The sequence below is a fragment of the Gymnoscopelus microlampas genome (genome assembly GCF_963454915.1).
Source record: "Gymnoscopelus microlampas genome assembly, chromosome: 9".
NCBI classification, from domain to species: domain Eukaryota; kingdom Metazoa; phylum Chordata; class Actinopteri; order Myctophiformes; family Myctophidae; genus Gymnoscopelus; species Gymnoscopelus microlampas.
The window spans coordinates 17,375,198-17,390,122 of record NC_139946.1 but is presented as its reverse complement, the minus strand read 5'-3'; the positions used below and the strand labels follow the sequence as shown (position 1 = coordinate 17,390,122).

At 44.9% G+C, this 14,925-nt stretch overlaps 1 protein-coding gene across 3 annotated transcripts in view; it reads left to right on the top strand.

The window, feature by feature from the left end:
- Window positions 1-14,925, top strand: part of ptprsa (protein tyrosine phosphatase receptor type Sa) — a 281,342-nt gene that overhangs the window by 96,743 nt on the left and 169,674 nt on the right. For all 3 annotated transcript variants that reach the window (XM_084067853.1, XM_084067854.1, XM_084067852.1), the window contains exon 3: window positions 13,568-13,713. In XM_084067853.1, the coding sequence (XP_083923979.1) occupies window positions 13,568-13,713 (146 nt within the window). The remainder of the gene's footprint in view (window positions 1-13,567; window positions 13,714-14,925) is intronic.

Here is a 14,925-nt window from a genome sequence, read left to right as displayed (position 1 = left end):
TGTGGTGGCGTAGTGGTAACGTACCTGCCCACCACCGTGGACTCTGGGGGGTTCGAATCCAGCGCGGGTGCATTCGGCTTTGTCGCACGTCTCCGTCTATACAAATACAATTGCCCCGTGTTTCGGGGGAAGGGAAGCCGGGCGAGGATGTTTGTCACTGTACGTACCCCTACAGTACGGGCTGGGGGCGGCACCTGTCAGCAGGTGTTGGGTGGGAGGAGTAGAACGAAGGCCTCCCGGTGGGGGCTCCTCACTGACAGGTGAGCCAGTAGGACACCATACACAAAAATGTGTGTGGGGAGGAATTAATTGGCATAATGACTAAATTAGGGAGAAAAGGCAGTACACTTTGATAGGTCCACATAGCAGCGGGTATGTAGGCTTCTGTACATGAGATTAGACATGCATTTGTACTTGCCGTCTGGGTGGCACACAGACATTTTCTCAAATAGAAAAGCCACAGGTTTGATCTATGCGAGTGTCTTTCTTGACCAAGACACCGCCTCGTAGCGGGCAGCAGCCATTGTGTTGACATGTGTCGGGCTGTGTGGAAGTGTCGGCCGCTGGGTCACGTAGTGGATCAAACTGTGCTTCATCCAGCTTTCTGGTGGTGGTGGTGGTGGCACGGTGCTTATTTCTGGCTCTTTTCCCCACTGCCACGCTCCAGTAGCTTGAGTGATGTTGTGTGAGCGGAGCGGACTGACACAGCTGAAATACTACTGACTGATAGAGGTGTGTAAAATGAGCGAGAGCCCACACACACACTTTTTCGGTTTCATTTAAAATTCTCCTCACCGCTACCAAGGAGTCCTTGTGGAGTTTAACCGCTTGAACCCTAGCTAGCATCCCTATTCTGGGTCTAAGATCAAAAACTAGCAGATCTATAAGCTTGACGTGTTGTAAGATTATAGATCTGCTATTTGGTGTAGAGCAAAAACATCAGGGGTCGTAGTATATAGCCCTGAGCGTCTCCAGTCCTTCCAGCACCAGTTTACACCTTTTGAAGATTCATATTTTAGGTATTTTCAGTGTAGAGGTCGCAAGCCAAATTTCAGTGTGAACTGACAATAAAGTATTATCGTATCGTATCGTAGTGAGACATAGATTGTGAAGAAACCCCAAAAATAGCATTCCCTCTCTCTCTCTCTCTCTCGCTCTCTCTCTCTCTCTCTCTCTCTCTCTCTCTCTCTCTCTCTCTCTCTCTCTCTCTCTCTCTCTCTCTCTCTCTCTCTCTCTCTCTCTCTCTCTCTCTCTCTCTCTCGCTCAGGAATTGAGTGCAACAGGTGAAAGGTATCCTTAGTCTTGTTTTTATCTCTCTCCTGCAACAATGGTTTCAACGGGACCAATTTGGACGTATTACGAGCGAGCTGACTTAAAGCCATGGTGCAGTCTTGTGGCCGGGCAGAGTTCCGTACCGCCGGGCATTAACCCATTGAATCCGGGAATGCATCTGTGTCATCTTATATTTTAGCTATAACAATTATTTTATGCTTTGGGCTATTTTTGAAAAACCTACATATATTTTTCAAGCGAACATCTTTAACTCAAATCTTTGCTTCTGGGAGGTCCCTGGAACAAAATATTTTCAGATGGGGGTCCGTGGCCAAATACATGAAAAAGTTGAAAGATGAAATGTTTCATATCTAGATATAGGTATGACAAAGTTTTTCAGAAAATAGGATTTAAAAGACATTTGTAGAATCGGAATCGGAACCTCAGGTCTTAATGAGTTAAGGTCTCCTCCACGACTTGCACAGTGCTATAGCCACATCCTGTGGTCCCCCCCATGGGCCAACAAAAGGCGGTGCCCAGAAGGAAAGAAAAGCCTCATTTGGAGCAGAAGAGGCAACATACAGTAACATGATGCAATACTGTCGGGTGGAAACCAAAAGCCTTACTTTTTTCAGGAAATGGTGGGCATTACGTATTATTTTGTCTCGAGCGCTTGTTAATTATTTCCATTGGTCCAATATTTGTAATATTTGTAAAATCCACAGGCACACTTAATTACTTTCAGTTTCACCCTCAACATGGTTCAAAAATAGCGAAAATAGACGATTTGCTAAAATGGTCGAGCTCAGTGGCAAATCTGCTATTTTCGTTACTTTTGCACAACACTCTTGTACTGTAGGATGAAGCAGGTTATGGATTTACAAGGGGGAAAAAAACATAAAAAGTAAAAAAAATATGGAGATACAAGGTTTCTGTCCGACAGCACAGAATAGGAGAAGAGTCTGATGGCAGAGCACAAAGACACAAGAGAATAAGGGACTGATTTATTTGAGGCTAGTCCATTGCCTCCATGGGTCTCCTGGGACTCCACAGTTCCACATACAGAGTTTTGTTAGAACTAGAGTGAAAAACCTAAACCCCACACACTGACATAAAGAAAAGAGTTGTCTTCTTGATCAGAATCCGTTGTTCGGAGTCAGTGTTTACATGGTGTGTATACATGCTCTATTAGTTGACCTGTGGTCCTCAAGTCTAATCTGCTCCAACACAAAGAAATGTAGACGGAAGTGGAAAGAAAGGATATTCAGTTTATGACCTGTTTTCAGTGTGTTTTCATTTGGTTTAAAGACTTAATTGAACAACTGACAGTGCCTTGAAAATGAAGCCAAAAGACTCCGTTTATACCGGGACGGTTTGAACAGCTGGAAACGCTGACCTCAATCCCCCAGCCTTTTGGCAGTTATTTTAAGAAAGATAACATTTGTTAGATTACATTCGCTGAGAAAACGGGTTACAATTCCTCTTGTGATGGCCAGTAACGGCCCAAAATCACACCATCCGTGACCGCCCCACTCCCCACCCCCTCCCGAGACCTAATCCCAATTAACCTCTTGGCTTTTTTTTTTTACACTGAAAAAGCAATTGTTTCATTAACTCGTTAAGCTTCCACTGCCCAGACAGGCTGTGGATGGCAGGGAGGTCTGGTTGAGAAAGGTAACCTGGAGGAATGAGATTATCAACAAGCCACATGATGTTTGTGCCATTGCCTTCCACACCCTGCTTGTTGTTTATACTCTTTTTTTTTTGTAATTCAGCTAACAGAATTTCTGCATTAAATTCCATTTTTAGATAGAGGGCGTTTTCTAAAATATTGTCTTTTACTGTTGTTTGTCTCAGTAAAGACTCCACACAACGCAACACTTAAACCATGTATATTTAGTTTGACCGGAGTCCCTCTGGACTCATTTGTCTGTCATCTGGACAATTGCTTTGATACTATGGATGGACGGAAAACACAAACACACAAACAAACACAACTGTCCGGCCGGTGGAGTTATAAAAAGACAGAGTTGTTGTTCTGTTGTGAAGCTACAGCTTATCATCATGGTCACCTACTACAGTACTTCTGATGGCTTGGGTTCAGAGTCAGACCCTGGCTCATCATGACCTCCCTTCCTTTTTTTAGAACGGAATAGAATACTTTATTGGCAACAGTTAAAAGCACAGTAGCAGAGCCTTCTATTGGAGAGTTAGGTCAATGAGGGGGCAGAACGTGGTTCACATGGTTCATGTAAACTCAAAATAGTGACAAACGCTCGTAGACTCCAGTGCATTCCGTAAACTTCCGGTTCAGGGCTTTGTCATGATTCGCCAATAGAAGGCTGAAAGTGAACGGAGGTGACGCAACTCTCCTTATATGGCTCTGCACAGTAGTATCGCCAACATGGATTAAACACAAAAAAACCCACTCATCTCTCTCACTTCAACCGTTAAAGAAATCATAAACGCCATGACATCTTACTTAAAGCCCGATTTACATAGTTACACGCATAAATTGCAGATCTACAAGCTCACCGTGCGTGACATCTGTGACGTGTGGTGAGCTTGTAGATCTGCTGTTTACTGAGCACGACACCGGCACGCAACTAAGTATAGCTGAGACTGGACATGAAAAGATGAAAGAGCCGACAACACATCAGTTCTAGCCTTGACGACATAGTGAGTGGAGAGAGACGTGCAGACAGTGCACCCAGGTCCTACATCTCCTGCAGTGAGGCTCTCCATCAAACCGGGTGACAGTTGACACCACCAAAGCGCTGGTCATGTCACAGACTTTTAGAAGGGTTTTGTCTCTGTGGGAGGGGGGTTCTGCTCAGGTCAGCTGACACACGTACGTTCCTTCTTACTGAGGCTCCATGAACTTTTTTTTCTGGGTTTTGCGATTTTTCTCTCTTCTGGTTCAGTTGACACTTGATCCAAACGATGAAACTCAACTGAGTTTGCTCTTCTTTTTTGTTTTTGTCCTATTTTCATTCTGTCTCTCTGTCTCTTTATCTGTCTGTCTGTCTGTCTGTCTGTCTGTCTGTCTGTGTGTCTCTCTCTCTCTCTGTCTCTGTCTCTGTCTCTCTCTCTCTCTCTCTCTCTCTCTCTCTCTCTCTCTCTCTCTCTCTCTCTCTCTCTCTCTCTCTCTCTCTCTCTCTCTCTCTCTCTCTCTCTCTCTCTCTCTCTCTCTCTCTCTCTCTGTGTGAATCAAACCACTATGCAACAGCAGGCAGCAGCCTGTAAGCTACAGGGCTTGGTTACCATAGTGATGGCTCATGCCCGGGCAGCCTGAGAGAATTGGCCCTGATTGATGGGGCTTGGATGTTTCGGCCTGGAGGGTGTGTGTGTGTGTGTGTGTGTGTGTGTGTGTGTGTGTGTGTGTGTGTGTGTGTGTGTGTGTGTGTGTGTGTGTGTGTGTGTGTGTGTGTGTGTGTGTGTGTGTGTGTGTGTGTGTGTGTGTGTGTTTGTCTTGTGCATGTGTGTACAGCTGTTGCAGTTGGAGTATTGTGTGTGTGGCTGTGTGTGTGTGTGCTTGCACATAAACCTTATGTGGAAGAATGTGTGTATTTGCAAACATATTTGTACTGTGTGTGTGTGTGTGTGTGTGTGTGTGTGTGTGTGTGTGTGTGTGTGTGTGTGTGTGTGTGTGTGTGTGTGTGTGTGTGTGTGTGTGTGTGTGTGTGTGTGTGTGTGTGTGTGTGTGTGTGTGTGTGTGTGTGCGTGCGTGCGTGTGTGTGCTGTAGCAATGGTGGAAGAATTCTCCAAAATTAGCAATACCACAATATTCGTTATATTTGTTAATATAGTTTAACCACTTAAACCCCCATATGGTTGACCGGTGTACCACAGGGCTCTATATTAGTGTGTTATTGTGGGGAAAGCTTTCACTGAAAGCTCACCACGCGTCGCAGCACGGCACGTTGTGAGCTGGTCGATCTGCTATTTTTCTGCGAAGGCCAGCTTGAGCCCGGCAGCAAACATGTGCCCTCCAGAGGGCCGAGCGCCTATAGGGGTCCACTCCAAACATGGACCCCCTCCTCCTCCTCCCTCCCCTCCTGCTATATGGACTTGATTTATGAGGCCTTGAGTGTGGAGGTAAAGGTCTGTGTTGAAAACAGCACCAGAGACAAACAAGGCATTGTCCTCCTGTTGGCACTGAGATGTCTCAACACTTGTTTCCCCCGGAGCACTCACAAGCAATCTGGCTAATGTGCCTTCATTTTCTTTTTATTTGCTCGATTTTTTTTCTGAGGAGCTGATTTGAGCATGATTATGTCTGTGTGTAGGCGAGCGTTAGAGTGTGTGTGTGTGTGTGTGTGTGTGTGTGTGTGTGTGTGTGTGTGTGTGTGTGTGTGTGTGTGTGTGTGTGTGTGTGTGTGTGTGTGTGTGTGTGTGTGTGTGTGTGTGTGTCAGTCATGTGTCCGTTGTTCGTCTAATATGATAATTAAGTTTGACCTGAGCTAGATTTACCTGTTTGCCGTTTCTAAACGATGAGCGCATGGTCTTTAATACTTTAATATGCCTCTTTATACACTGTCCTCACCTCACCCACTATCTCCTACCTCACCCTCTTGTCTCCTACCTACCTTGCCCTCTGTGTCCTACCTTACCTTCTGTCTCCTACCTCAACCTCTACTGCTTAGCCTCTATAAATGAGTGCTTTTTGGACCGCGGGGCCTTCAGTAATAATGTTCCAAACCTGCTCTCCACCAAACAGCTTGTGAAAGGTACCTACTGTAAGTTATATCCAGCCAGATGGATGTCGACAAGCAACAATTTTTACCCCCCCCCCCCCCTTTCTCCCTCTCTGCTCTGCCTTCGCAAATCACCCACAATGACTCTGCACCATTTTGTCCTCCATTTCCCTCATTTTGGGGGGCAGGTAATGGCTCCTACTTAGACTTCACTCTGACTCTTTCAACCGATTACAGCATTATGAGTCATACAATCCCCACCACCACCCCCACCCTCCCGCCACTTTTCACCATCATCTGGGTCCTCCTGGCTTTAAAAATGACCACGGACAGCGAGGAGAGGCATGGCAAATAGGGGTGCACGCTCTCCGGCCTGGGCAATGAAAGCCTTTATTTATTTATTTGTATTTATTTTGCCTCAAAGAGTCGAATGTTGTATTTTTCTGCTTATCTGTTGGAACACAGGTATCACTCAATAGCGGGGGTGTGCAGTGCAAGAGAAGGAGGCGCACACTCTCTCAGTGTGTGTGTGTGTGTGTGTGTGTGTGTGTGTGTGTGTGTTTCGATTCCTCCGCCGCCCCGCTAGCTTGCGTGTCTGCTCAGTGATCTGTGCTATTCTGGGGACGCTCTGTGAAGATAGCACGGACCCCCGTCGCAGGTTATATTCGCCCAGCCCTCCTCCTCCCCCACCCACACCCACCCGCCGGGCAGATAGGTAATGCATGGGTCTTGTTGTGTTTATCTGCACTGAGCCTTTACCTCTCTCTATTTCGAAGAAAAAAGTCTCAGAGATACTGGAGTTTACTGGATACTGGGTTTTGGTCGGGAAGGGAAGAATGAATGGCCGCCACAGATGCTCTCACAGTGTCCTTTCAATGTCATCCATGGCAAAACGCGTGTTATTTTTTGACGTGTACACGTTTATCTTAAGCGGCTTTGAATATATAGTACTGAGGGCATACATGTTTTATTCTTGGGTTCCCCCCAACATAAATGGAAACCTCTAGTCCTAGCTGTGTTAGATCTCACTCCAAATGCACTCTCCAGGATCAAAGACACGTCAAGGTGAAGAATTTATTCTCCCAAGCTGTACAGAATCACACTCACACGTGGCACGTACACACACACACACACACACACACACACACACACACACACACACACACACACACACACACACACACACACACACACACACACACACACACTTCAATGACTTTGTTCGATCAGTTGTACCCAACCTTTTATCCTTGGAGAACCACCACACTTGCGAGTTCACACACATGGCAGACACACACACACACACACACACACACACACACACACACACACACACACACACACACACACACACACACACACACACACACACACACACACACACACACCACGCTACACACACCTTTCTCAGACATGTTTAGATTGAAGCATTGCAGCATGGCATATGATCAAGGCGGTCCAGCAATTAGAGATAGAGGTTTATTTAAAAATCCTGTAGTGTGAGAGTCCAGCTTAACCCTGTACCGTTATAGCCCTATACCTACTCATCCTCTGCACAATCCGGTGGTGAATGCAGTATTGTTGAAATGAAAAAGGCCACTGGGTAGCAGATTGGAGCGTGAGGCCTGTGATGAGGCCGTGCTTTATGCTTCCATCGCCCAATTACTGCAGAGGAGTGAGGTCAGACTCAACAGTAAGTGGCAGGAGCACCCAGGAGGCACGGAGCACAGCAAAAATTGAAAAAGGTTAATTACACTCGTTGCTATTGGCACGCGCACACACACTGACGCACACGCGCGCGCGCACACACACACACACACACACACACACACACACACACACACACACACACACACACACACACACACACACACACACACACACACACACACACACACACACACACACACACGCACCTACTGTATAATCACTTTGTGATAGAATGTCACTTGCATACAGTCTCCCTCACTCACTCAATCGCACACTCAGACAGGCACACACACACACACACACACACACACACACACACACACACACACACACACACACACACACACACACACACATACACTGTATAATTTCAGTAAGTACGCTAGGTTCGCTGTATTATCAGTAATAGTAAGTAACAGTGACACACACGCCTACCTATATGGTATAATCACTTAGTGATGGAAAGTCACTTACATGGATTCCCTCTCATGCACACAAAATTACAATTTTGCCATTTAGCACACACATCATATACACATAGATTGCCACACACACACACACACACACATACACACACACGCACATGCACACGCACACGCACACACACACTGTATAATCTCAGTAATAGGTTCGCTGTGTTATCAGTAATAATAGTAACCTTAGGGCAAGCCTCTCTGTAAATAATTACCAGTGGTGGAAAGTAACAATGTACATTTACTCAAGTACTTTACTTAATTTAAGTACAATTCTGAGGTACTTTTACTTTACTGGCGTGTTTCAATGTTTGTGTTGTGTTCACAATTTTCAATACTTTAACTTCTACTCCACTACATCTCAGAGGCAAATATTGTACTTTTACTCCACTACAATTATTTGAAAACTGTAGTTAGTAGGTTTTGATTATTATTACAAAATATACAGTAACCACTTAAGCCCTATATACAAGTTGGCTATATAGCTGATTATACATTTTAAAACTTGTGAAATGGGATATTCTGCATTATGAGTACTTTTACTTTTGGTACTTTATATATATTTTGATGCCAATACTTTTGTACTTTTTTCTCAGGTAGATTTTGATTACCGGACTTTTACTATTTCAACATTGTGGTATTGATACTTTTACTTTAAAAATTGAGTACTTTTTCCACCACTTGTAATGACTGTACATTCTACAGTATGTGAAACCAGGCACACACATTACTACAGACTGTATATACTGTATTTCCCACGCATATGTATATACGCACACAGTCACTCACAGATTAAAATATTATTTTAGCATTAATCAAAGCACTTCTTGATTATTCCATTAATCACAAAAGCAATCAATATAATAATCTCTAAGATGATAATCAACAGTTGCAGCCCTAATACAGTATATTCATCATCCTTATAGACCAATTATTTGTTTACCAACATTGAGACTGGATGCACAGGTGATTGTTTCATGCAATTAATTCTCAACCTGTTGTTTCGGGGTGCGCTGGTTTCAGCACACCCCGACCCCCTCTTGTGTGTTGGCTAGTGCTGCGCGCCCTTGCGAGACCTGACAGAATGGGTTTCATTTGCAACCATTATGATGCTTGCCACCAGTGTGACGTCGTCTGTTAAGGGGTCTATAGAAGCACTGAAATATCAACTTTCTTTTTTTACAATAAAAAAAAAGCATATTTTTAAATAGTTTTAAATAGTTAGTTAATAAATAGTTTTTCCTTCCTTTTGTTTTGTAATGGAAATTGCTATTGAACTACTGATCAATGAATCTGAGGTTGCGGTAAAACAGCCTCTGTGTATATAGACCAGAAGGTGTGTGTTTATGGCTATGGGACTGTTCCAAGCCAGGAAGTAGGGGAAACCGTTTGGACAGCCACCAGCCTCCATTCATCTCTATAGTGTGTGTGTGTACTGTCAAACATATAAGATATATGGGTGTGGGGGGGGCTTCAATCAATAGCGTTTCACTTGACAAGCGGAAGGTCGGGAATCAATATTTCCTTGTTGGAAGTGATGGCCGCCCAACGCACGTCTCTCTGTAATGCTTCTGATAAACGTCTTATCTCTAACCTCCACCACGCCTCCCTGTCTGTCTGGTGCGCGCGCACACACACACACACACACACACACACACACACACACACACACACACACACACACACACACACACTCTGCCATGGAAGCCTGTTTAATAACACTCCCAATTGAACACCTGTTGCAGGTTGTCATAATAATGTGTATGATTTTCACTGTCACAATCATGTCGTTTTAGCCTGGCACTCATGACACTTACATTTATGACACTGAATTTCCATTTAGTTTCCCTTCATAATTCAGTCTAAACGTGCCTCCATTCAGTGGTACAAAGTAATTAAGTACATTTCGTTGCTGTTGGGCAGAAATCTCCATATTTCAACTTTTTTTTTCAAGTTAACACCCGTACTTGATCATACTACACAAAAGTAGCAGATCTACAAGCTCGAAACACGGCTCGTAGATCTGCTACTTTTTGCTACTTTTGAATTTGAATCCTGAAAAGTAACAATTTACTAAGCACTGTTCTTAAGTACAATTTTGAGGTACTTTTACTTTACTTGAGTGTGTCTGTGTCCATTTTTCAATTCTTTGTACTGATAATTAATTTCTGTCTGGCAAAATACAGTGCAATGCCTTTTATTGGCAGTGTAGCCTTCATGTGAGCCACTCAACTGCTGTGAACAAAATCAAAACAACTATTCAGACTTTGTTTTCACATGCATGCACTGCATTGTTGACTTTTGTTCAAATAATGGTGTAGCAATTTGTCAAATAAGATAAAATACAATAGAATAAGAATAAATAATCTTGAGAATGAGATGCCAAAAGGAACAAGCATTTGGGAATATTTAAAAACACTCTCTGTAACTTCAATGTATGAAAAGGGTGGGGCAGCGTTCCCGTGACTGCCACTGGTTCTATTGCACAGCTGTGGTGGGTGTTCTCCCCCCCCCACACACACACACGCCGACGCATGCTTTACTTGTGGTACGCTTGAATCAGAAATATTGCGGTGAGGATCGGAGATGAAACCAACGGGACACTGTAGCTCATCCCTCTCTCTTGTCTCTCTTGCCATTGCTTTTGGCCTCTTACTTAGTGTCTGAAGAACCCTATCTATTTCTCTCTGCACCTCTCTTTCCATCTTTCTCTCTCTCTCTCTCTCTCTCTCTCTCTCTCTCTCTCTCTCTCTCTCTCTCTCTCTCTCTCTGTCTCTGTCTCTCTCTCTTCCCTCTAATGAAAGCAGGAACTCTAGCGTTGTTCCCATGACAAACATGGCGGGCCGTCAATATTACATTTTAGAAAGTAAGCCGCGGGCCATACAAAATCTGCCCTCATGCCATGATATCCCCCCCCGGGCCGGACTTTGGGACATGTCTGTTCAACGGGTGTGAAATTTCTCTCATTTCCGTCTGCAAACATCAGAAAACTAAATTGCGTTTCTCCTAAAAGACAGCCAAAAGAGAAACGCATTTTCGCTTACAGTCTAATGCAAACCAAACGTACATAAATAAAGTACCCAGAACCAGCATGAATTCATAGAGAAGATCTGAGTACATTATGGTCAGTCAGTATCCAAATATCTGGCTGCGCTTCAGGGGCCTGTATGTAATTTCGTTTTATTTTAGCACCCACACACTTCTACTATTTCTTCTACCTCTACGTTTACTACAACATTCTTCTTATGGCCGTTGGTTCAGCAGCTCTCAACGGAGCACTTAGAAGGTTAAGTGCCTTGCTTAAGGACACCTGAGCGACCGCTGTTGAGGGAGGAGGAGGAGGAGGAGTGTTTGTCCTTGACTTTGCTTTATTTCCGGCTTCATTTTCACAGACCACGTCCGTGCATTCGAACTAGCGACCAAGTGTCTGGTCACATGCTTCTCTAAAACGCACGCACGCACAGACACACAGAGTAAAATCCTCACTGTCAATTTATCATTTGTAACTCGGAGAGTGTACAAATGTAACCAAATGGACCGTACGGTTATGGAACCATTTGGTTCCATTTTTACACTCTGCAGAGTTAAATGAACACTGATTTAACTCTGTGCGCGCGCACGCACGCACACACACCACACACACACACACACACACACACACACACACACACACACACACACACACACACACACACACACACACACACACACACACACACACACACTCTCTCTGTTCGCACACAGACACATCCCGTGACGTGTGGCTTTGGTACAGAGCGGTAAAGGCACCTTGATTTAGGCTCTGGTCGCTGAGTTGTGGGATCCCCTGGAGAGCCCCACAGCTATCCGTGTTCCCACCCTGCATCAAAGACACGAGGAGAGGAGAGGAGAGATGGGGAGAGGAGAGGAGAGGAGAGGCTCCCCCTGGACGGATTGGACGCTCCACACCGCTCCCATACAGGACGTTCTGACTTGAAAAGTCCTGCCTAGAGGTGTGATGGCAGTGTGATGGGAGAGTGTATTTAGATTGGGTCACACCTGTTGCAGGCTGGTGTGTGTGTGTGCGGGCGGGCGGGAGTGAAGTGGTTGATATTGCACCAGTAAAGTACCAGGGTGTCCTAAGTCGAAATGTCGTCGCTCTGCGACTGGATCCTTTTTCACGTGGCGGCATTAGGTCATCTGGCGCTGGCGAGCCAACAGCCGGGTGGTTCGAGTCCAGGGTGGGGCAACGTTCCCGTAAGCGAGCGAGCGTGGGACTGCTGCTGGTTATATTAAACAGATGTGGGTGTGCTTTTTTCCCCTTTTTTCCTCTATGAGGATTAAACTCGCGCACGCGCACACACACACACACACACACACACACACACACACACACACACACACACACACACACACACACACACACACACACACACACACACACACACACACACACACACATGTACACGCCCATGCTCACTCACACACACACACACACACTCTCTCTCTCTCACACACACACACACACACACACACACACACACACACACACACACACACACACACACACACACACACACACACACACACACACACACACACACACATGCTTGTGGTGCGCTTGAATCAGAAATATTGCGGTGAGGATCGGAGATGAAACAAACTGGACACTGTAGCTCATCCCTCTCTCACTTCTTACACACTCTTTATGCCTTTTTTTCCTCTCTTTTCTCTCTCTTGCCATTGCTTTTGGCCTCTTAGTATCTGCAGAATCCTATCTATTTCTCTCCGCACCTCTCTTTCCATCTCTATCTCTCTTCCCTCTAATGAAAGCAGGAACTCTAGTGTTGTTCATGTGTGTTTATGGTAGCCTGGGGGCCAGTGTTAGCCCACGGCATCTCAATAATTAATGTTCAGTTGGGCGCCGTGTTTTGATCATCACCGCGGCACATATACTGTACAGTGTGTGCTCCTTCCCAAGAGACTATGACCCTCTCTCTGTGTTTCTCTCTCTCTCTCTCTCTCTCTCTCTCCCTCCCTCTCTCTCTCTCTCTCTCTCTCTCTCTCTCTCTCTCTCTCTCTCTCTCTCTCTCTCTCTCTCTCTCTCTTCCCACTCAGTTCATACAAGTCCAAGGCTAAGTTCTCTTTGTTGGGTCAGGCTACTAGCTGTGAAGAGAAGGAGATAGAGAAGGGGGGGGGGGTAAGGGAAGGGGAGAGAGAGCGTGCGTGTGTGCGTGTGGAAGGCTGCCCTTTCTGAAATGTAATTACTTTTATTTAGAGCTGTCTCTCGGAATTGGCTTGACTCCAGCCGCGCTACGCTGCCTACATATATCTCTGCCTCTTTGTTCTGTCCCCTCACTGTCCTTTTTCACCTCTGTCGCTCTCTCTCTCGCACGCACACACTGACCTCTCCCTCCCTCTCTCTCTCTCCACCAGCACAACCACGGTTCACCAAAGTTCCCATCGACCAGATCGGTGTGTCAGGGGGCGTGGTGTCCTTCGTGTGCCAGGCCACAGGCGAACCCAAACCCAGGGTGAGCTGGAACAAGAAGGGCAAGAAGGTCAACTCCCAACGCATAGAGGTGAGGAAGAACATCCAGTCCATGACTTCATCCTTTCCACCTTTTGTTAAAGGAGTAGTTCACCCAAAAAATGACTTATTTTCTATCAATTTCACACCCCATGAAGCCTTGAATCCATGGATTTATTTTTGTTTTTGTGGCATTCCTAAGCCAATAATTTGATTCCCGTCTCCTACCGACTAATGTATCCGGTAGGAGACACAAAGTAGATTATTTGTGTCTCCTACCGGATACACACCCGGTCATCAAATTATTGGCTTAGGAATGCCACAAAAACAAAAATAAATCCATGAATTCAAGGCTTCATGGGGTGTGCAATTGATAGAAAATAAGTCATTTTTTGGGTGAACTCCTCCTTTAAGCACTTTTATCCTGGCATCCCTATTGTTGGTAAACATGTTCAAACATTTAAAAACAATAAATGCTCTACCTTTATTAGAAGGATAGCCCCCTTGAGATGCATCATCTCGTTTTCGACGGAAAAAAAACATTGCAAACATAGCCGATCTTCATCTGTCTACACCTATAGGATATACTGTAGGGCTTACTGTAAGTGGTTAACAGACGCTGCACAGCACACACTTTCAAAACAATGCCATTGATGTCTACTGTTCTTGCTATAATCCTAATTACTTTGTAGTGCATACTTGTTCTCTTAGCACTGACCAGATGAATCATGGGATACAATCGAGCGTCTTATCAAGAATTTAGGCTAATACATCCATGGTCTCTCCTCTAAGAGCCTCTCTTCCATCCCATGATGCTCATTACTGTTGGCAGACAAAAGAGTGTGTGTGTACCGTTGATAGACAGAGAAAGAACACAGGTCTGTTTGCGGAAAATGTACTGTAAATGGTTGAGCCAATCAGTCCAAGTCTTTAAAAATTGGCCTGAAAAAAAGCATCTACCAGGAGACCACAAGGGGAGGTAAATGTAAATTCCCATTGAAAGGAGGTGTCATTCACTGTCACATAGTGTTTTGTATTTGTTGATGACTTATGTATCATTGTGTAAATGTTTTATGTTATGTTGATTCATTGAATACATAGGACCCCAATGGAAGCAAGTCCCCAGGACTTTTTTTGTGTTTTGTGTTTAGCCTTAATAACTGTCTGTACTACGTGCCGTTTACATTTCTGACTAATAAAGTATTCAGTCAGTCAGCCAGCCAGCCAGCCAGTCAAAGTCCCCTCTTCCCCAGCTGGTTGTGTT